The 23499-nt window shown below is 33.2% G+C and overlaps 1 protein-coding gene across 1 annotated transcript; it reads right to left on the reverse strand.

The window, feature by feature from the left end:
* Positions 1 to 123: 123 nt before the first annotated feature.
* On the reverse strand, positions 124 to 22689 carry LOC138323951 (xylosyltransferase 1-like). Its single transcript, XM_069268907.1, has 12 exons — positions 22544 to 22689; positions 17640 to 17904; positions 16905 to 17033; positions 15685 to 15852; positions 14282 to 14457; positions 13419 to 13621; positions 12478 to 12558; positions 11691 to 11907; positions 10999 to 11175; positions 10025 to 10130; positions 8677 to 9005; positions 124 to 7676 (listed from the first exon to the last, which is right to left on the reverse strand). Exons 1-12 carry the CDS (start codon positions 22676 to 22678, stop codon positions 7008 to 7010), a joined length of 2655 nt encoding a protein of 884 aa, XP_069125008.1. The 5' UTR covers positions 22679 to 22689; the 3' UTR covers positions 124 to 7007.
* Positions 22690 to 23499: the final 810 nt, after the last annotated feature.

Below are 23499 nucleotides of genomic sequence, written 5' to 3' on the forward strand. Positions count from 1 at the left end.
TTTTTGAGAAGAAGTTATTTAAAGAGAATGCTGATGATAGACAAATTAATGATGGACGCCGGGTGCCACACACCACATGTCATAAGCTCTTCCGTCCAGCAAAGAAATAAAACTAATTCAATATTATTGGCAAAATGTTTTATTTTGGAGATATTCAAGACTAACAAAATTCACACTAATTGATTGCATAGTAATTATCCCAATTAAGATGAAAATGACAACACAGATGTAAACAATGATACAAAATGATGTAAACATGATTTTAATGCCCCTTATTTAAACGAATCTTATCTTGAGGTACAGAAGTACAGGGATTGGACATTAATTAGTACATTAATTAGTATACTGTATTATTTAGCATAATCTTATTTATTAAACTATCGAAATCCAAATTTAAAAGTAAGAACTATGTATCTAATAATGCCTTTACCTAAATCTCTATTTAATGGAGAATTAACTTAACACTTTAAAAATGAATTTCATGTAATATCCCAATTTCAAGATTGTAAAATGCTGTCATTTGAACATGATGGTTAGTCCCATCTTTCCGTGTTTGTGTCATGTAATGTCAAATATTTTCATCAAAATATGACACCAAAGTCACCAGAAGGTGGGACTAATTCTGCTTAAACAACATTACTTTAATAATACATTTTTTTAGAAGAAAACACATGAATAATCTTCATTTCATATCTTGCACACACGTAGATTGATTTTAACATTTTGATCTGTTTTTAAAAAAGAGGTCTTTTAGTGAAATATTCAATTTTTTCACAAAGAGATAATTATATAAAAGCTTTCTTTACATACAAACTTAGTTTTTCTTACACAGTAAACAATTTTCATAATTTTTTCCATATATAACTAGACTAAGTTTATATAATTACCGGTATGTGTATGTAAACTACGTATGTATTACTCATCCTATTATGACAACAATTTGGTTTTGAACACAGGCTTTAAAAAATATCCAAAATTTGGTTCATACATTGAACTTCAAAAAACAATTAAGGTCAACATGGGAAATGGGCTGGTAAGAGAAAACTAATACAGGTGTGAATACTCTAAAAGTAACCACAAGTTGATAATAATTCAACGTCAAATTCGCCATGAAGCATATCTATCAAATTTGCCTTTGTCTAGTTATCATTTATAACTGCCAACTGAATGCAGTTCATTGCTTTATTGTAGCTGCAGAAGTGTTATATTAATTTTTGGTAATTTCTCCCATAATCTGAATTCAAATTATGCTAATAAAATGAGATAAATATAAAAACAGTTTTGATACAACAATACCCAAGTAATAAACTTTAAAGGCCCACTACCTTTCAAAAACAGCATTTATTATTTAATTTTTAAAATGGAAATGTAAAAAGAGATCGATAATTTTGTAGAGTTGCAAAAATTATAAGCTCACCCTTAATACTATACTCTAAATCACCTTATGAACAATTAAATTAAAATAGATTAAATGGTTTTTTTTCATGATGCGGGTCGTCTCATGTTTCCTGCCATCGCCTTAATTACCGCATGTCAGTTGAATATCATTGCACCAGACGGCAAAACAGCGAAATGACTCTTCACCGTTTAGTATAGATTACAGAGGAGATCTTGCATTTATTTGATTTTGTAACTTCCTCTTAGGCCATCAATACACATTTTCTGATGTCATTGTTTTTAAGAAAATTAAAATTTTGTTTCAGAAAGGAAGTAGACCTTAATTTTTTTTTTTTACAGTTTTATAAAACAGAATAAATCTACCAGCAGGAATAACAAATTTGGCCCCTGTGAAACATTACTTAACAATACATTTATGCTAACATAACTAAATCGTTCGGTGGATATAGAATTCAATATCATAATGTGAACTAGCTGCAATCTTGTAGCTCAAAAGACTTTTAGACAGATAATAGTGTCGTCTTTAGAGCTACAATATGGTGCCTATTACTGCTAATGGAGCGACGAAATGATCGTGCAAACTATTATTAAAACGTCTCTATGTATTTTATCTTACTTGTTTTACATTGCTTACCAATTAGGCACTAAAACTGAACCGTATAAAATATCAAATTCACAGCGAAACATTATTTTTTTCCAATTATAAATATGATGGACTTTTCGAAGGAAAATTATACGGTAAGTCTACAAATTATGAATTTGAAGTCTCATGAGTGGTCAAGTAGATATTAAGAATGGTCGTTATGTTTCTTTTGGACAAAAAAATAATACATTGTATATAAATGCATGTATACGCTTAAAATAATTGGAAACCTACAGCAAAGTACACTGTATAGAAAATTGTGCCCAAGTGATTTTCTGAGGCAGTGCTCCACTACGACACATAGGCACCATTTCATACCCGGCCGAAAGGTATAGTAGGCCGGGTATGTATATTCGTTCTATATGTGAACGACCTGACAAAAATATTTTAACACAGTTAAAGGACAGAAATTATATAAGGAAACACATACATGTATTTCCTTTTTTTTTTTCTTGTCACACTTTTTTTATGAAAACATTATCATCAAAGATAAAAGAATATTGATACTTCACATCAGTCTATGGAATAAAAAATACAGAGTGTATTCACTACAAAATTGTCATGACAATTTTTGTCTTTGTGACATGCCGGATTCTAGAGTTTCAAACTAAGGGGAGATCATCCAGTATTAGAACTCTACTAAGAAAATCTAATCAACAACTTTAGGTGGCCAGTCTAAATTAATATAGTAAATTATAGCCTGACTCTATATAAATGTAAAAGTATTTTCAACTGTTTTCACAAGAAACTGCTTGAAAATCATTTACAAATATACAAATCCTCAGAAACTATTAAACTTAATTTTTGCACAACATCATAAACACCAGTGCGCCAGACCCAAATATTCTTTCGACGCACATATTTGATTGTTATAAGGCATAAAACAACTACGTATATTATCAACAATTCTAACCGGAACAAAAAATTCTCTAACTCCATCAACTATACATGTACGACTGCTAACTAAAAAGCAACAAAATGATATAATCCTAATACAAGGACAGGTTGACTTTGGCAGTAAAGCTATTATTTTTTTAAAATTTATTTCATAAGAGATATGTATATATAACAAAGAACCACTAGCACATAAATACAGGCATTATTAAAAGAAAGTCTACAACAGTACTATGAGGAAATAGGAATATGATTGTGTTTTGATTTGGAATTCATCACATTGTATCACTGGAAATTTTCATTTATACAATAACTTTGGTAAATATACATGTCCCACAAAAACAAGTAAATTTTCACAATTATACAAAAGACCCACAGAGCCTGCATCACTCACATGAATAATCTAATAACCATGACAAAATTCTCTCATAACTTAAAGCCAAATCTGTCTATAAAGACCACCCCAGTAGCACAGAAAAAGAAAGTTTATGTTAGCAAAATGGTCTTGTATACAAAGAACAAAATATATTTAAATTGACCTTTTTGAAATCAAGTGGCTTTATAATTAAACATGTGATCTTTATGATAGAGGTGGTCACTAGTTTTACTGCACATGTATACTGTACTATAAAAACTCTCTGTATGTATTTAGAATCTGCTTCTAAACATTAAATAATGATGTCAACACACTGCAGTGCTGTAATACAGAGGACTCCACATAATCTAATAACGGTTATTTGAATATTTCGGTTATTTGCATAAAATTATGCGGTCCCGATTTTTTCCTTCTTTATCTGTATAAGCTTAATATCAAACTAAGTGTACATTTGGTTGGAATAATATATGTAAGAATTTAAGTAAAAATTTAAATGAAAAAAACCAAAAAAAAAACAACACAAAAATGCTATATAGTATAATATGAAGAATATTATGTATAAATCCATAATTGAAAGTCGGAGTGGAATTAGATAATGTAACTTCCTCCGCCACATGCGGTACCAATTATGAAGTGGTGCTCTACTTCCAGTTTAATCAAAGTTTCTTAACTTCACCATAATCCCCTTGACTTAAAATTCTCCACAGGAAAGTATTAATCCACTGATGGTCTTATCAGACTGATAGCACATTTTTTAAAACACTGCTTTTCTAGTTCAAATTCACACAAAGATGTTAGTCTGAGAGCAATCAAATTCTGAGTATTTTTCTAGAGGTGGGATACGTACAAGTTCATGTTTCCAAAATTCAGTTTTTACAATATAGATTACGTGTTAACCCTGTTTTGATTGAGATTCAACATTTTAAATCATTTCAAACAGAAATTGTTCATTAGGCAAAACTACAATAAAAAAGATTGACTCATAATGGAATGGCGCAGGTCAACATAATTAATTAATTTTCAAATAGAAGGTAAAATTAATAAAGATCTATCAGGTAAGTTCTTTTTTGCTTCTTTTGTAGACAAAATACACACTCAGCAGTAAACATATCAGATTCTGAAATAATGTCCAATGTTCAGTTGCCAGGAAAACATTAGATGTGATTTTATTGTGATTTATTAAAAATCTATCGCATTGACAGTACCAGAGTTATGAGAATAATAAAATAAATAACAAAATTATGCTGAATTTTTCTTATTTTGGCTTGATGATTATTAAATATTTTTTTAATGCATAAAGACAACTATGATAGATTTTCCCTGAATTTAGCAAATAACATACCAAATATTTTAGACTAGTTTTATTATTTAAATAACGTTCAATTTAATGTTTAAGTTATAAATGAAAAATAGTACTAATGTATTAAATTCTGAGTTAAACAACCATCCATCAATTATTAAAAAAATAGACAAATTGTTCGAAAATACCAAGAGATCAATCGGAAAAAAGTTATTACATTTTAAGCTATATAAATATTGAACCCCTTAATTAATTAAAGAAAAAAGATGAACAGTTCCAAAGTACCGCGTAAGAAAAAACTACGGTTGTGCAAATATATGCTTTGTGTTGATACCTAAATGAGCACACAATCTAATTGAAATTAGATTTTTAATTCCGCTCCACTATGATGCGCTATGATACGCTCCAATATAAAATCTAACAACACCACATCTGGAGTCACTTCAGCGTGACCCTTTGTCTAGAATCTGAATATTTCGGGATTTACTAGTAGAAGAGAGTCAACCACATCGAAGACTTCATAGGCGACACACTGATTGGCCAATGATAGGGGTCATGATGAGGTGACCCCGAACAAGGAGTTGTTAGATCTTGTATTGGAGCATATCGTAAAACATCATAGTAGTGGAATAACAAAGTCTAATTTTAATTAGATTTGATGTGCTCACAAAATAATTATGCTTGCAGTACACTGATACAAGGGACAGTACTCTTCTGAAGAATCTCAATTATTATTTAAAAATTCACACAATAAATGCAATAGTTTTGAACAATTTAAACATTATGTATCAAACTGCATGTAATTCATCAAAAACATACATTAACATTAAAAATACATAACATTACTTTGGAAGAATTATAAGTAAACATATACATAAATCGGATAGAAAACGTAATAATATTAATAACTCATATTTTCAATACATGTATGTCTGCATGCAGGCAGAAACTACCCAAATATCATTTTGATTAATTGCAACACTCTTATGAATTTTACATTCAAACATCTATATTATTTTTTCTTGGCAAAATAACATACAATTTTCATATTTCCAAAATCACTTTAACGATAAGTAATTATAAAAAATCCCTATAAAACCCCCAAAACAATTAATTAAATATGATAAAAAATTAACAGAACCTATTTATGAAACTTAACAGAATTGTATAATGAACTCACAAATTTTACATTTTAATAAATTTCCAAAATGAACACCAGGTAGATCTGAAAAGATGACATCAGTTTACCTCCATCAATCCTGAATACACATTTGAACTCTTTGTACATATTCCACATATACGTACAGATATGACAATTATGGAGTTTGTCGGGTAAATGACTTTGAATGATTTACACCCAGGTTAAAGCTAATCATAAAATATTGACAATCAAGTACATTGGGTACATACACATATAAAACAATGATGCCCAGCATCAGTTCAGTAAACAAAATTCACCACCAATAAGAGATTTTATATGTCTCCATAAAAAAAACATATTTCTAAAAGCACCAAGATAGAAGGTAGCAAAAATCCTTAGCTTAAACAGCAAAAGGCAGCAGGCTAGGGCATGCAAATAATCTTATATTTTTTTTTTGTGCAAGAATTATTAGAAACATTTTAATCAACTTAACAATATATTTTGTAACGCAAAAAATTGTTTCAAAAATGTTTTATGTACATATACACCATATTCTTGTCACTTAAAGTTATTTGAAGTCAGTCTGTTTATTAGGTCTTACTTGGCTTTGAAAACCTATTAAATTTGTGTACTGTTTTTATACTTAAATCATTGAAAGTCTTAATTCAATTCTGATCTGATTATTATTGCATCATAAATGATTGCACATTAAAAACTGAACAATATGAATAATGGCTGTATTTTTCATAACTTCTCAGATCTCAATTTATGAGGGCATAAATCTTCTTTTTATTAGCATAAATCAATGAAGAATACCTGCCTCGATTTCTCGAAACAAAAGTGCAGACTTAAGTCAAAACTTAAGTTTTTTCTCCTTATGTAACTTATATGAAAACTTATGACTTAAGTCAGTTTTGGACTTAAGTTTGTTTCGAGAAATCGGGGCCAGATCTATTACAATTTATTTAATACAATTGTATATCTAAGTTGTGAAAAGAAAATGGTCCCTCAATTGACAATGTTTCATTTGAAGCATTAGATTAAAACATTGTTTAATTTTTTTTTTATAGATTCCAACTCAAATACTTTTTGTCTTTAAGAAAATATGATTTTTCCATTATCTTAAATTATCTCCCTTGAATTGTAAGACTGGAAATGAAATATTTTCTTGGACTTTTGCAACACAAATAAATATTTGTATTAGTAACAAAACATATCACAGCAGTATGCTTGAAATCTAAATTTGTTTGTCACGTCAGCTAACCAAGAGACCAGTATTTTCATCAATGGCCCGGATTTCAGATTTAGGATCAGGTGACCTTGAACTCCAAGAGGTCGTGTCACAAAGGTCAAGTTGAGGGCAGTGATCATCAGCATTAACAGAGCAAGAAGATTGTATCGACCAGAATTTCTCCGTCAAATGATCAATCCACGACTCTAAAGCTGCCCCTGTCTTTTTGCTATTTAAAATAGCTTCATTTAAAAACGCATCCGATGCATTAATTTTCAGGACATTCCTGAATTCTGAGAAGTCCTTTGATGCGTAGAATTCTTTAGGACCGCCATGAGATAATTCAGCTTCTACTGGATTTATTGGTTGACCGTTCATCATAGTGAGCGGGACAACAAGAAATTTTGTCTCGGCCAGAACTGTCCAGCGGTGCATCAGTTTGACTGTCCACACCCCTGGCCGGAGAGGGACGGACAGTTGTGGTTTGTGGTTGCCTATATATTCCACACTTGTTGAGGGCACTGTCACTTCGTAGGAAGCAGCCACAACATTTGCAGAATCAATCCAAGCGATGGAGACAGTCACCTCTGAACCTTGACCCCAAACATGTCGCAGTGCAAGGTCACTATAGGGCCCTAATAACTGGGCATAATTTCTGAATATTAATTCTTTTAAGTCAAAGTCTGTTCCAACCTGTGAAAAGCAATAAAACAAATACATGTATCGAAAGAAGATAACATTTAAAATCATATCAAACTTATTTAAAAAAATAAATGTTATGATAACAAGGCCATTCCAGGCACAAGAACAAGGTGGTTTTAGTAATAATTTTCTTCCAGGACTACATACTAAAGTTATACACACTCAGGTATATATAGAAATAATTTTATCACATATTCTGCCTGATATTCAGGGATTTCGCCCGTGTAATATTTTTGCATATGTCATTAGTGTAATATGACCTGGAGCGATTTTCATTGGCTGGAAATTCATTGTGACGTCAGACAGAAACAATAAAATGACGTCAGGAAAAATGACGTGACGTCAGGATTACGAGGACAGTGGAACAAAATAGTGGCCTTTGGTGGATTTTCGGAATACATTTTGACGTGAAATTCTTTGTCATGTTGGTATTTGTAGATATGTGACAAGAAGTATCTTAAATATGTGTTCATTTAATATGAAATTTTATGAAACTTGTCTTGAAGTTTTAATTTTTGCTCGCCAAGGCTCGCAAAAATAACAACTTCCTAGATTCGTTTCATAAAATCTTATATGAAATTATCACTCATGTAAAATCCTATATGTATACTGTATAAAGTTCCATAAAATGTATATATGTAACATAAGTACATGTTTACCGTACACATATAGTTTCTATCACATGTGTATTGAACATTACTTAGGATTTTTTTTAACATTTTACCTTTTTTTTCGCTCTGCTACATGTACTGTATGTGGACTTCCATTTGATTTCAATATGAACTAGGGAAGCTGTCCTGGATATTTAACATGTGAGAATATAAGAGATTCCCTTTTGCTTGATAAATTCTCAAACCTTTGTGTCTATGGAGAATGTTGATCATTCCATGTTTTTGTCTATAACTTTATAAACCCAAAAGATATTGAGAAATTTTATTTCATTATCACACTAATTAAATGATTTAATAGAAAATCTCTAATTTAACCTTACCTCCAGACTAACGAGCCTTCCAATTGGTCCTATGGGTTTTATCACAGAGTAAGTTTTCTGCCAATGTACATGCGTTTCCAAGGTAACAACATTTTTAGTATTTTCATCCACAGCCTCATAGAGAACGAGAATGCCACTAAAATGTTCACGGATGTACAGGAGGTGAACTTCTAACAACTTTTGCGGGCGAATGTAACATTGAGCTTGGAGTTTCAGGTCCTTGGCTGCTCGTCTTAGAAATGACATGTAGAAAGAATGATGTTCGTCCTTCTTCTTGGTATCAACATCCAAGTAATGGTAATCATTCTGCCAGTAATGGTCGCTCATTTCTGTAACAGACAGCATCAGACAATAAACAACTTTCATTATGAAATGAACTACTAAAACATTAACCATTCACCCCTGAAAATGCATTTATTCACTTCCAGTTCAAAGGCTAGAATAGTCCATTTTAGAATTTCAGGGTAAAGAATTAAATAATCTTGCACATTATGTAAGAGCTTATCCATCTTTACAAACAACGATTACCTTAAACAACCCTTAATAAGGATATTTGGATAACTGGATCGTCCAGCCATGTCATACGGCTATGTCATAAATATCGTGTGGCACGTGTAATAACACTATTGTGACGTCACAGGTAGTTTTGACATCATAATCTTTATATGACGTCGCATGATTGTCTCAGTAGACGGAAACGTCACATCCGAGCCGGATTTCTACTGTTTTATATAGAGACGAAATCTAAAGTTTTACTTATATTTCTAGCAATAAAAGTTTTTTTTTTCATCTGATAAATAGAATCTTACACTCGTGACTATATGATATGCAATTTATCAAACTCTTTAAATAATCTGATATGCAACTCGCCCAAAGGCTCGTGACATATCAAATAATTGAACTCATTTGATAAATTTCATATCACATAGCCAATCATGTAAGATCCTCTATGAGTTAAACATTATACATGTAAATGTATACTGTGGTAGTCAAACCTAAACCTTTAAACACAATCGAAGGGACAAGACAAAATGCTCTCTATAGACAAGTAAAATTACGTTGAAATTGGCCATTTAGGAACCTAAGGAAATGGTTTATTGATACAAAAGTGATCACTAAGGCAAGTTTTAATGTACCTTGATAATTGTTTGTTCTACTTATTTAAGGTTTAACTTTCTGTCATGTTTTGGAGGTGAAAAAAAGTCAAGAGACAACTTAAATATGGAAAGACGGAATTAGACCATGTGGGTTTCAAACTTGTTTCAAACTTGTAGCCAATGGCCAGATGTAGATTTAATACTAGTGGTTTAAATGCTTGGTATTTATGTTTTAAGAAGTTTATTTCTACCTTCGTTTGTCCGCCCAAACAGATAGATATCTAAACTGTTGATGACATCTTGGTTGACTATGGCTTCAAACTTCCTTGAAAAGAAGGTAGGTCTGTGCTCATAGGCCTGAAATTAATTAGAAAATGTTGATTAAATGTGACAATTTATTGCTCCAAACAATCACTTTTATCTCGCTTCTAATAAAAACATACTGTTTGACATCTTCAAAATCGAAGGAATTTCAAAATATTGGTATTAATTAAGTTACAATTTAAAATTGACGCATTAACTCATTCATCCCTAAAGACGCATTTGGACTCTTCTAAATCAAGGACTAGAAGAGTTCATTATAAAATTTCAGGGGTGAATGAGTTCATGTTGTAATCAACAACAAAATCATTACACATAAAAAGTAACATCTCAATGAAAGTAAGATATTTTCTATGAAGTAATGGATTAAGGCGTTATGAGGCACATCAGTGGATTTAAAGTCTCATCCACATCTATTGCTATTGTATTAATAAATGCCCCCATCCCCACATCTCATGGTGACTTGAACAAATACAAATGTATCACATTGAACAAGTTAAAGATGCTCCACCACCGACAGAGCATAAATGACATTCATCATTTGAACAATAATTAATGTTAAATCGTGTATACATAAGTCTTATTAACACAAAAAATAATATTAAATAATTTATTTTGCCTTTGGGTCATGAGCAATCAGTACTTTATTCCATATAGGATATAATGCCACGGAATTTTTTCGGGATGCAATTAACTATGCTTTATATTTTTAACTTCAAGTACAATTAGAAGCTCAAACTTTTCAATGGCAGTAATGGTGTAAAGCAAGTAACTTTTGTAACTGAATAAAAATATTAAATCGTCTGCTGCTGTTTTTGATAATGAAAAAATACCATTTGTCAGCGGTGGAGCATCTTTAAATATTGAAGATTAAATTTTCTATCCACAATCTAAAACAACTTACTAGAAGTCTGTCAAAGTCGCTAGACTTGAGATCGTTTGGTGAACATCCACACCAGTCGACGATATGTTTGTACTGGCACTTACATCCCTGTCGCCGACGCCAGTTTGTCATGTGTAGATTGTTGTCGACACATTTATCACAGAATGGACTGTTGTGGATCAGTGTGTGAAAGAACGACTGTAACAACAAAAAGACAATTAAGTTGTGGATGTATGTGACTGTTAAAGTATATACGTCTGTAAATACAAAACAACACTATTATAATGAAATAATGATAAAAATAACGGACTCTATTTTCAAACTTAGCTGTTCTATGGCTTGGTAAAAGAATGTTCCCATTGTGGAATTTCTTATTTGAATGGGATGTAAACTACTGCCTAGGTAGGCAGAACACTGATAATTCATAATCTTATACATCATGACACATTCATTGTATTCAACCCTGTGGGTGAAAGGCAACCGTTTCAATTTGACAAATAATTTGTAGTGTCCTTTTCTAGGTTCTGAATTTTTAAAACAAATTTCTTTAGAACTAAGAAAACACAGTTCACTACTTATGAATATTCATCCCTAAAATGTAATGATTACCTGGTTCAACTTAAGAATTTGACTAATAACATGCCAGATTTGAGTGGTACAGGAAAGCCAGAACACCTGGAGAAAAATCTGCACCCAAGAGAAATAAAACAAACCTCTACAGGTAGTAGTGTATATTTGAAGACTTGTTTGAGACCAGCTACAAGTTCAGTTTTTGACTGTGAGGCATACGAAGCAAATTCTCGATGGAGGGCCACCCAGTCACTCCCACCATCCAGGCGAAAACCAGACGGAAATGTTCGTTTAGCAACCCTCCACAAGTGGTTTTCACACTCCAAAAAGGTGTTCTCCAAACCCTGCTTCTGTATAAACCTATAGACGGTGTATTTAAAAAAATAAGTTCCATGTATCTAATTTTAGCATCGGAATACTGTATAGCTGGTTTTTTATTTTTTTTTATTTGCATGTCATAATTTTCAAGATTTGAACTAACAAGGAAATTTAATATTAGCAGTTTTAACATTTCATGATCTGGCTATATGGGTACATGTATATATATATTCAAACATTTCTCAACACTAGCTTCGCAGATCAAATTTTCACAGTCATAGTATAAAGTAATGTCCTACGAAATCATGAAAATATCTTCCATGCCATAATAACCATCTATACAGCATATATATATCTATATATCTCATATATATCTATACATTATGTATGGTATCAATTTATTTACATTAAAATGGTAAAGAAATCCATGATGTTTCTTAACTTTTAAAAACAGACACCAAATCTATGATGTTTCTTAACTTTTAAAAACAGACACCAAAATGACAGAAACACATATATTCGTTTGAAAATGGAGGCCAATAATGTAGATTTGATTTTGAAATAATATGCTAATTGATGCCAACACTAATATTTCCCAGCTGATGGTCTTACCGCATTGTGTCCCTGCCGTGGGATTTTAGGAACGTATAACCCTTGTATTTAGTCAGGAACAGCTCCAATGTCCTCAATCGTCTGGAATATATTTGTAACAATTAATTACCCCTTGTAATTGCATATATATGCATCCTTGTATCTAGCAGAAAATGTTGTTATGTATCAGTTAAAAAAATTATTTATGAAAACCCGTTCACATAATTGACCCAATAAGCATACTTCATCCCTTTGAGCGCCCCTCCCCCTTTTTGAGCCTCAATTTCACTGACCTCTAAATGCAATCTGATTAAAATACAGATCCTTATAACCATTCCGTTCAATAGAGGATCTGAGAACATCCCATAAAGGGTCATGTTCCGATGACCTTTCTACCAGGTGCACTTCAGATCACATACATTTTCTACACATTGCTACGTCAATTGATAACACATTAGTCATTTAGCTTTGTTATGCTCTAAGGGCGAAATGACTATGTACTAGAGAATAATTCGGACAGTTTTTTTCAAACTTTTTCGTCCCCAGTCAAGATTCTTGCAGTGCTAATTTGATTGGCGATTTCCAAAGGTCATCTGGACGTGACCCCTACTGGGATGTTGTCAGATTCTCTTATATAAAACATAATGATAACAAGGATCTGTATTTTAATGGTTCTCTATCTGATATCTCTTGCAAATTGATTGATGGCTTACCTTGTGCAGTAATTTGATAAACGGCAAAACTTGGTCCAATTAAGCGCTCCCTTATATCTATTCCATTATTTAAGCACCCTGGACACTTATTGGGTCAAATATGGTAGCAATGGACAATTGGTGATCATAAGTTTGTGACATTGTGTACATTGGAAATTTACATATTAACTGTCATTACTAGCACAATCACCATATCTGACCAAATAAACTCCCTCCTCCCTTCTTGTGAAAACAGGGGAGATAACTCACTTTATCGGGTAGTCACTCTCGCTGAGATTAATGTAATAGTCCCAGTTCCACTCCTTCATGGACAGCAGTTCCTGTAGAAATTGGAGGTGGGCCTGAAGAAGACTGGCTCCTCCCCAAATCGTTGCGAACCGTGTCCTTGCAAGATGGATGTTTGGAAACTGCTTCTCAAGGGGAAGTAACTCACGGAATAAGAATTCTTGTCTCTGGAATAAATTCAGATTATGCGATATACAGTAAAACCTGTCTTAGTGACCACCTCTGTATAAAGACGACCTGTTAATAACTAAGACTGCTTTCTTTGGGTCCCAAATGGCTAAATTTTACTAATGTGTAAGAGGGTTGGCTATAAGGACCATTTTTTTGTGTGGTCTTTATACAGTAATACACAGTTATAATCAACCTATTGGGATGAAATTACTCTGTTATAATTAGCTTAGTTTATTATAAACAATGGAAGTAGGCCTGACGAAGACTGGCTCCTCCCCAACTTTTTGCGAACCGTGTCTGTGCAAGATTACAAACATCTGATTGGAACATTGACAGGGAAGATAGTCCTTAAGCCGGTATGCACAGGGCCTCGTTACTAGTGTAATGTATGTAAATAGACGTGACCTATCTTATATATATCATCAATAGTAACAAGGCCCTGTGCTGTATGCTATAAACATGTCTTATTGTTGATAGGTTTGATTTTTACATCATAAATTTTTGTACACAATCTATATATATTTTTCTAATAAGGATTTTATATGAGATATAGAAATTGTGTAATATATAATATATTAACTATATATATCTATATATATTTTTCTAATAATGATTTTATATGAGATATAGAAATTGTGTAATATATAATATATTACCTTGTCTACATGTATATAGTAGTAATGATCACGATGATATACAGCTTTAATGAGTCGCCGGACCTGACGAACTGCCCGGCCATTCACGGTTAAAACAAACACAATTTTCACCATCTCATCTTGTAGTTCTAGTTGTGCATCTTCAGATACTAGCGATGCTTCAGTAAGAATTTTTGCTATAATTGGAAAAGAAAAAGAAGAAAAATTCATTTCAATTTAAAGACATGATAAACATCATGTGACTTGAATTTTCATCACCAATATATTTTCTGTAAGAGCGTTTTTCTTTTTTGTATGTGACTTATCATCTTTATAACATAACTTTCACAATAGGATAGCTATTTTTTTAGATCTTAGATATTGAAAAGGATTTACAGGGGGTATATGATGAAATTAGATCAGAGTAATGGAAATGATTTATGTAACCACCACAATGTCCAATGAAAATGCAAAATTATCATCTCAGAGCACAGAGCTATTACAACTCTCTACAAGAAGGCCAACTTATACATCTTCACTTATAAATGTATAAGGATTATTAAATTGCCACAATGTTTCATTGAAATCCCTCCAATAGTTTAGGAAGAGTACCGTATTTCACCGCAAATAAGACCCCCCTCCCAGAGAAGAAATAAAGGTCAAAAGTGGTGGGGGGGTCTTATTTGCGGACAACCCGCCTGATAACATCGATCTATGAGGTCGCCATCTTGGATTTTTTAATGTCCTGTCACTGTTGTAACAGTCGTATGACAGATGGGTAATAGCAAGATGTTCAAGTATTTATAATAATTATAAGACATTCACTAATTAATCAAAACGAAGAAACAGCATCATAAGCAATGTCATTTTAATCCAGAAGTTTTAATAATCGTATAGTTATATTAAAATATTCAAAGTCGGTTATTGTTTACGATCACAACTACATCTCCGTCTAAGTAAACACGTGAATCAATCGGATGGACGATCGCCGTTCAGGCTCAGGTCTATTTGAAATTCGCTGCAAACGTTTACATACCAAATTAGTTCGTAAACAGAAGAATTTACGTTCATTTGTCTCAGCCAAATGAGCAAACGATCATGATTTAACTTCAACGTGCCGACATGCATTGATGCAGTTGTTTGTAGTGGTTTCAATGTTTTGTAACAAAGGAGCATAAGTCTAACAAAGGTAGAGGTATCTTGTTCCGACATAGATTACCTGTAGACTCATCTCCTGTACATCTTATAAGGTTTATTGCTACCAAGTTTTGTTAAAATCCCTAGAGTTCAGGAGGAGTAGTTGGTCAAAGTCGTTACATTTAACTTTTAGTATTTTAAAATTTGAAATTGTGGTGCAGTAACACTGCACCACAGTAACTGTTTTACAGTTTTACAGTAACTGGTCTAAATCAGCCAATACTTACTAGTAAGACCAGTACTGTAGATACTGTTGGTGAGATACCCGCCACATTTCTGTTCCCGGTCACCTGGACAATGACTACTACATCTTCCCTCGTCCTCCATTGGGTGTGTCCCGTAGTGGTTCCCACACCAACACTCCTTACTGTACTGTAAGCCAGCGTACGCATACCCTGGAATGGCAGAAAGAGCTTAACAGTGTATACAGTATTCGCCTTAATTATCGCCTCTCCCCCAATAAGTGCCCCTTCCCTTTTCTGAAGAAGAGCTGAAGTTGTATATACCCCCCTTCCCCTACACACATCTCAAGGATTTAACAATGTTTTACATGTGATGCCTCTAACATCAGTATTGTATCCCATATTACATAAACTTGTGAGTCTATTACAGGTAAATTACAACATAATAATGTGTCTCAATGGATAAAAGGCATATGCATGTTTACTGTAACAGATTAATGTACCATGAGTACAGAAAGATTTAAAATATGGCTGACTTTTCTCGTCCACAACTAACATTTTTGTTCATTAATAAGCCCCCCCCCCCTTTGTTACAATAATTAATGTGCCCTGGGCACTAATTACGGTGAACACAGTAAGTTGCACCCTATAGTACAAGTCACAAAGACAGCAGAATGAAAGGTCTTCCTGTGTATTAGTCAAGTACATGTACAAGTCACAGAGACCTTCTTCAATTTTTCAGATTTTTTACATGCATATAAATGGTAAATATAAGTCACATCTGAGTATAAACCACAGAAACCTTTTCCCATTTTTTACCCTTTTCTTGTACATGTATACATGTTTAAAGTTATACCTGAGTATATTCTCTTAAAAAAAACCCCAAAAAACAACATTTTCCTGGGTATCTTTTTTTGCTGCTTTTTCCAGCTTTTGTACATATAATATTTCTATGTATGAGTCGCATCTGAATATAAGCTGCAGAGACTCTCTCCCCCTCAACCCATTGTTTTAGTGTTTGTACCTGTATGTACTTTTAGTGTATTAAAACAATGGTAAGCAGGAAATAAGAGTTAATAATTTGACAAAAATAAAGAGGCCTGGGATCTGCTTTTATCTTTTCAAATTTAACAATGTTATTTTTTTTACAATGATTCAGGTAAAATCATCAGTCATGACTCAAAGTATCAAAACACTGTTTTGTATTACATAATTAACAATATATATTAGTAAGACTTAGCTAAAACATTTTTAGCATGACTTACCTAATAGTAGACAAAAATTTGTACATTTGGTTGGTGAATTATCCTCAGGAAACTCCTTGATGAAGCGTAAGTCTCGATTTTGCATGTTGTCACTGTAACAGCCAAGGTAATGACCTTTACTGTGTGTACCTACAAATTGATTTAAAATATGATAACAGGTAATCAAAATTTTAAAGAGATTTTCATTACAATGCATGACATTCGAAATGCATCCAAGTTCTCACCCATGGCTAATGAATAATTTAGAAATTGCCAGAAACATTTCAAATTATGAAATTTTCTTTAGCTATTCAGATTTGTTTACAAAAAGTTTGTAAAATATTGTCCTTTCTGAGGATCAGTGGTAGAAAACTAAAACAAATTGAAGACAAATTTCGCTTGTACATTTTTAGAGCCATAATATCATATGTATTACAGTAACACGTACAGGGACCTGGCACAATTTTTAACCAACAGTATATATATACATATATTATATGTGATATTTATATAAAGGGGCAGATCGCCTCAAAAATTTGACAATATTTTATCCACACTGTTAGAATTACTTCTTTGCCCTATACTAACTACTTTAAGTAATTCGCATCCTACAGACATATGTCTATACGAATCCAGTGTTATATGGAAAACAACTGTTGATATTACTTCCTTCACCCACATATTAAAATAAACGTATATATATATATACTGTTAAAAATTACGCGCCAGATCCCTGTGTTTTAACAAAAGACCTACCTTTGAATGGACAGCTATTAGGAAGACTGCTGGGGTAAAGTTTGCCTTCCTGTGCGAGGCAGAAGACATCAGCAATCTCCTGCTTACATCCGGGTGTTTTTGATCGGTTGATGGCAGACATTGCTTCCTTTCCAGAAATGACACATTTCGGTTTATATAATGGTGGTACATTGATAGAATTGTTGTTATTGTCTTTAAAACTATGATTTAATGGCTGTGTAAACAGGTGGTGTAGGTTTCTGGAATCAGGCGGGTCTTTTCCATTCTGTTGATAAAGAAAAAGAAGATTATGTAAAGAGATGAAAATAGACACGATCATAATTAATTAGAGAGTATTTATATAGATACATAGACACAGTAGTCTTCAACTAGTTTATTCTAACAAAGCACTAACTATCAGGTTTTGATTAATGTTTCATCTAGTGGTGTTCTAATTAACCAAGTTCATCAAGCATTATTGGTTTGGGGTGTTTGACCAATTAATTGAGTAAGAAATCTTTAATTGAGTTTCGTTGGAATTGTCCACCGTCATGATAAACGAAAGTTTAAAGGTTCACATGAGTATGATTTTATTTGTGAAAACATAAGCAATCTTAGAACAAGGCAACATGTGATCTTGTAGAAAGTTTTTACAATAACACTTGTTTCTACACCAAAAAAATATAATCGACACAAAACTGATGATTGATCATAAAACCGATTCCCAACACTTGTTTCATCACATGTACATTGTATTTGTTTCTTTACTTCTAGTAGTACTAGTGGACCAATTACATTTATGATTTTTATACTTTTAACTAAAAAAAAAGTCTTTAAAATTAGTTTAATCTTTAATCTATGTTTTCTGATCTTTTATAGTTCTATATATACATTGCTACTTAGTTCATCCTTTTAAATGTAACATGTCTATTGTTATAATTTGTTCTTTCACCCCTAAAATGTCATAATGAACTGTACCGGCCTTTGAATGAGAAGGGTTCAAGTGTGCTTCCAGGGGTGAATACCTACTGTAAGACCATCTTGTATTTCACTAACTATTTCACTTCAAATTTAACGAACAATAGCATTAGCCTTAAGATATATTAATATAGGAATAAATTTGCTGTCACACTAAAGTTTCCCCTGGTAGTGAAACAAATCAATGTTTAATGCGACTCAATTTTCTATTTCTGTTTATCAATTGGATCAGCTTTCCACAACAAAGGAATATGGTCATTATGTGTTCTTTTTACTAAAAGCTAATTAGGCAGTTAAACGAAAATACCATCAACGCTTGAGGATCGTAGACACAATCAGCCATTTAAAGATAAACAAAACGAAAAACAATGAAAGACTGAAGGCAAAATATACAAGGGCCCAATGGGCCTGACTTGCTCATCTGCTACTTGTTGATTTGACATAGTGAATATCAAAGGCCCAATAGCAAAATAGTGGGATTTTCCCATGTTTTATTGAAGTATGTGTAACTTTAAATGAAGGTCGAGGTCATCCGTTTTAACAAACTTGGAAGCCCTTCATACTAGCATGCCACACGCCAAATATTGGGCCTCTAGACTTATTTGTTAATGAAAATATTATATTTTTAGCCAATTTAGATTTGAATTAAAGTCAATACCATTCATTTTAACAAATTTGGAAGCCTTTTTCCCAAAATGATACAGGTGCAATACCATATCTCTAGGCTTCTTTGTTTTTGAAAAAAGGTCCTTATAAGGATAACAATACAAGACTTTTAAGATCCTGCTATGCAGACACAATGCAAATATTATATGCACTGGTACTAGTCTCCAACAGAAACATAAGCATTCAATATTCACATGTAAGACATATATTAGAGGCAGGGGTTTCAATATCAGATGGTACCCGGTACTTTTTGCCCGTTAAACCTGGCTGTGGTACCGCCTGATTTGGTCTAAATTACATTATATAGCATACAGATGGTATAGAAAAGTACCCCCTGAAATTGCAATTGTACCGCCTCTCCTAAAAGATAATGAAACCCCTGTTAGAGGCCAGCATTATAATAAGTATGACTTTAACTGTTGCTATCATACCAAATCAAACAAAAAATATATTCTTAGTGCAATAAAATCTTTCAAAATCATCAAAAAATGGAGACATCAACAAGATATTGTCTCTTGATGAAAGAGTCTATCATGAACCCTTGATAATCTGGATACCTTTGATCCCAGCCTTAATTTTAAAGCATCTGGATCATTTCACGAGTTTTCCAGAATGCTAAATTCTGTGTCCTTAGCGAATATGTACAGTTACAGGTAATCCATCCTCTGACATTTCCATCCAGACTGAGAGTTTTCCGGACCATCAGTGTCCGGATTATTTGGGTCCACTGTATATCAGTAAGATAGGTTTATCATAAACATCACTATAGTCATGTATTACCTGAGGGTAGATCATTCTCAATTCATTTTACCGCATCTAATTACAAAGGACAACATTTTGACTATACACTTTCAGGCAATTTGTGATTGTCAAATGAAGCTTGGGATATATCTTATAGACTAGTATATCTCAGGATTAGTCACATGATATATATGCCTTTGGCTTCATTGAATCAATGTGCAATTTCATGCTGGAAAAATTGTTTCAGATGTATATGAATAAGGTAGCTTATATTCAATTACAAATTTGTAATATGCATTTATAACTAAGAGAGTCCTAAGGAAAACTACATATGAAAATTGAGAATGACCCTTCGGTACTTTCAGTTCTGAAAATAGCGGTAACAAGAATAGTTAACGGAGGGATGGGTGGATCATTGACCATGGACGAAAGGCAATTTCAATACCCATCATCTGATAATGGTGATCAGGGTGCTTAGGGAATCAGAAATGACTGCGTAATTCCAAACAGATTTTCTTCTATAATTCCTCCTTATTTGTAATTGTGGGATCGGGTGGTGTAATGGTTAAGCCGCTTGCCTTTCACCTAGCTGGCCGGGGTTTGATCCCCAGCACGGATGTGAAAAGGTTAGGGGTCGCCTGCCCGATCATGTGGGTTTTCTCCAGACACTCTGGTTTCCTCCCACACTACGACTCCTCGCGCGCTTACATCCGGGCCATCGAGAGTGATTTGCATAAGTTATAGAACTTGTTGTTTTGTAACCAATGTAAAAGTAATAAAATTTATATTTTATATCTGATAAAGGTGGTATCTATGCAACTTTACATTCACTTTTAGGTGATGTCATCATAGTCGCTATGGCATGTTATACTGCGTAGACCATTATAAATGCACAGATGCCACAACACTAGTAATTAACAGACTACTAACCATATTTTAGTACCTTAAAATTGGTATACAACTACTGGAATAGTTTTACAATAACAACGTCTGGTACTTTCACTCGCAAAATCAATCAAGCATTAAATTGGTCTTCAATTTAAGACAGTTTTTGTTGAGAAAATGGTTTTTATTCCCAGATCATATTTCAAAGACTGGAGCTGTTTACTTCGAGTTTCCTTTTCGCCCTTCATAGTAGTTTCAGAAAACAAAAATAAAACAAAATCCATGGACATCAGATGTCTGATAGAATACTATAATGTTCAAAAGAGGTGGCTTTAACAGCTTATACATGCACCAACAATGTTCGGTAATGATGAGGATTTCTTTACATTAAATGAGTTAGGCAATGAGGAAACAGCCATGTCATAACTGACAAATCACGTTAGTAATCAGGGGGAGGTAACTCAAGATATGTCTTGCTCCGTGTTCTAGTATAAAAATATGCAGTGACTTATTCTTCTCCCTTATAAATGATTAATCTTTGGTGTAAGTATCATACACAAGAAGGTGTTTTTTTCCCACATGTTGATACAGAACAACCAGGTGGACCATTTTGAGCGCCTGACCTGTATAGTTGGTTAAGAGTTCAGCGAATCATAAAGTCAAACCCTTCAAATACGACATCCAGGCTCCTTGTATCGCTGTATGACAGTATATTTATTAGCCCCTTCAGAAGGTTTAATTGGTGACACATCATATATATGATCATAACCAAAGATGAAGATTACAACATATACCATCCTAGATACTCCAGGGGTTCCGATTACTTACGATCTCTACATTCAGCAGATAGGGTGTTAGAATTGTACCTGCTGCCCTTATTGCATGATCGTAAAAGGCGACTAAATTTAGGATCTTATCTTTTCTCTTCTTCCTAACTGACTTTATCTTTCCTTTTGGCCTTCTGTTGAGCGCTCGCCCCTGTAAGGAAGGCTATGGTTTCTGTCCCCAGGTCGAGACACACCAAAGTCTATAAAAGTGGTAGTTTCTGCTCCTCTCAGCACTCAGCATACATGGAGTGGGACGACTCTACACCCCTGAATTACTCATAGCAAAACTGAAGGCAGCTCAGGGAAGAAAATCTGAACCAATCACAGGCCTGCAAAGATTCCTTTGAAGACTACAGAGTGTGTGACTTCAAAGCTACACAGTCAACCACAGTGTACAGTCTGTTATACATAGCCCAAGAGTCTCTGGTCCAGACACCAGACTTACTATGAAATAGTCCAGGGGTGTAGAGATCGCAAATGATCGGAACCCCTGGAGTACTGATGATTTACATAAACATGTACACGTATATTTCGGTATTAATAGAACAGATTCCTAACTGGGGAAACGTTGAACACTGATTTAAAAGTTACCGAACCCATTCGACTTAAAGATCTTCTGTAGTATGTCATCATTGTTTACTCGGTTAATTTTTGTTTGTTCATAATTCACTCACATCTCTTTCTGTAATCACTAACAGGTCCAGAGCATTATACTCGCGAGTGGCGGTTCGTTATTTTGACATATTTACACTCTACACAATGGCCTGAATCAGCATCTGCAACCACTTGCATCATCAGCAACAAAAATGAGAATCAAATGACTCTTACCTTATTTCCTATTTTGCCTTCACGGAAGTCAAAGCTAAACATATAAAACATTGTGAACTGCAGAAACACTATTGATACGGCACAAATAGATAACTTTTTGTATTTAAAACATCGCCGGCAAATGTGTCGACCCATCTTCTCAGCTTCTAAATGCTGTTTGAAGTTTAAAAGGAAGTTGCCCGAGGGTATCCGATGTACACATTAGGGCGCGTTCGATTATAACTGAATTCCATCACCAGTTATCTCCCCTACACCACAACGTGGCATCCTATTCCAGTCATATCGAAATAAAGGATTGAATTATGTAGTTTTACGTCTGATATGATGTTTTTTTTTTCATGCTATCAGAAAAATCATATTTTAATCATTAAAATCCCAATATCCGTATCTTTCTTTTTTGTTGCCATGATTTACTAGTAGAAGAATTTTGAACAAAAAATATGTTGTAAATCATGCAGATAGGACTAAATCGAAGTCAATATGTGCGATAATGATTTGATAAAAAATCAAATAATTATTGAACATCGCTAGATGGGTCCCATTTAGCCATACAAGCCGAAGTAAGCCGACAGTCGATAATAGAAATAAAAATCGATAAAATTATGTTTTCTGTAATATAAGGATGAATGCTGTCTCAATCATGTTGATTTTTGTCTTGAACTTCTAACGAAAGAACAAAATGCAAAACAATTGTAAATTTGCCGATGCCAACTAAATTCCTTTAGATCCCATCTAGATCTAATGGTGAAATTAAAATTGAAAATTTCATATTTGGTTTCGTTTTCTATGATGCATAAATGGTGTAATAGTATAAAGTGTAAAAATCGTCTTTAAAAATAATCCATCAATATTTCTGCATTACCGAATCCTTTATTGTCTAAAGCTGAAATTTCCATAAAACGCATGACACCTTACGAAATGATTAAACCTCGTGTTTTAAATGCAAAATGTAATAA

This window comes from Argopecten irradians, chromosome 5 (assembly GCF_041381155.1).
Source record: "Argopecten irradians isolate NY chromosome 5, Ai_NY, whole genome shotgun sequence".
NCBI classification, from domain to species: Eukaryota; Metazoa; Mollusca; class Bivalvia; order Pectinida; family Pectinidae; genus Argopecten; species Argopecten irradians.

Bases quoted from the DNA above. Each gene is read 5' to 3' on its own strand.
- LOC138323951 (XM_069268907.1), bottom strand. From the start codon at position 22,678: ATGGGTCGACACATTTGCCGGCGATGTTTTAAATACAAAAAGTTATCT. The intron at 17,905-22,543 runs GTAAGAGTCATT...CTTTATCAACAG, and splicing joins AAGGCAAAATAGGAAATAAG to AATGGAAAAGACCCGCCTGA. The intron at 12,559-13,418 runs GTGAGTTATCTC...AATATATTCCAG, and splicing joins GAGAGTGACTACCCGATAAA to ACGATTGAGGACATTGGAGC.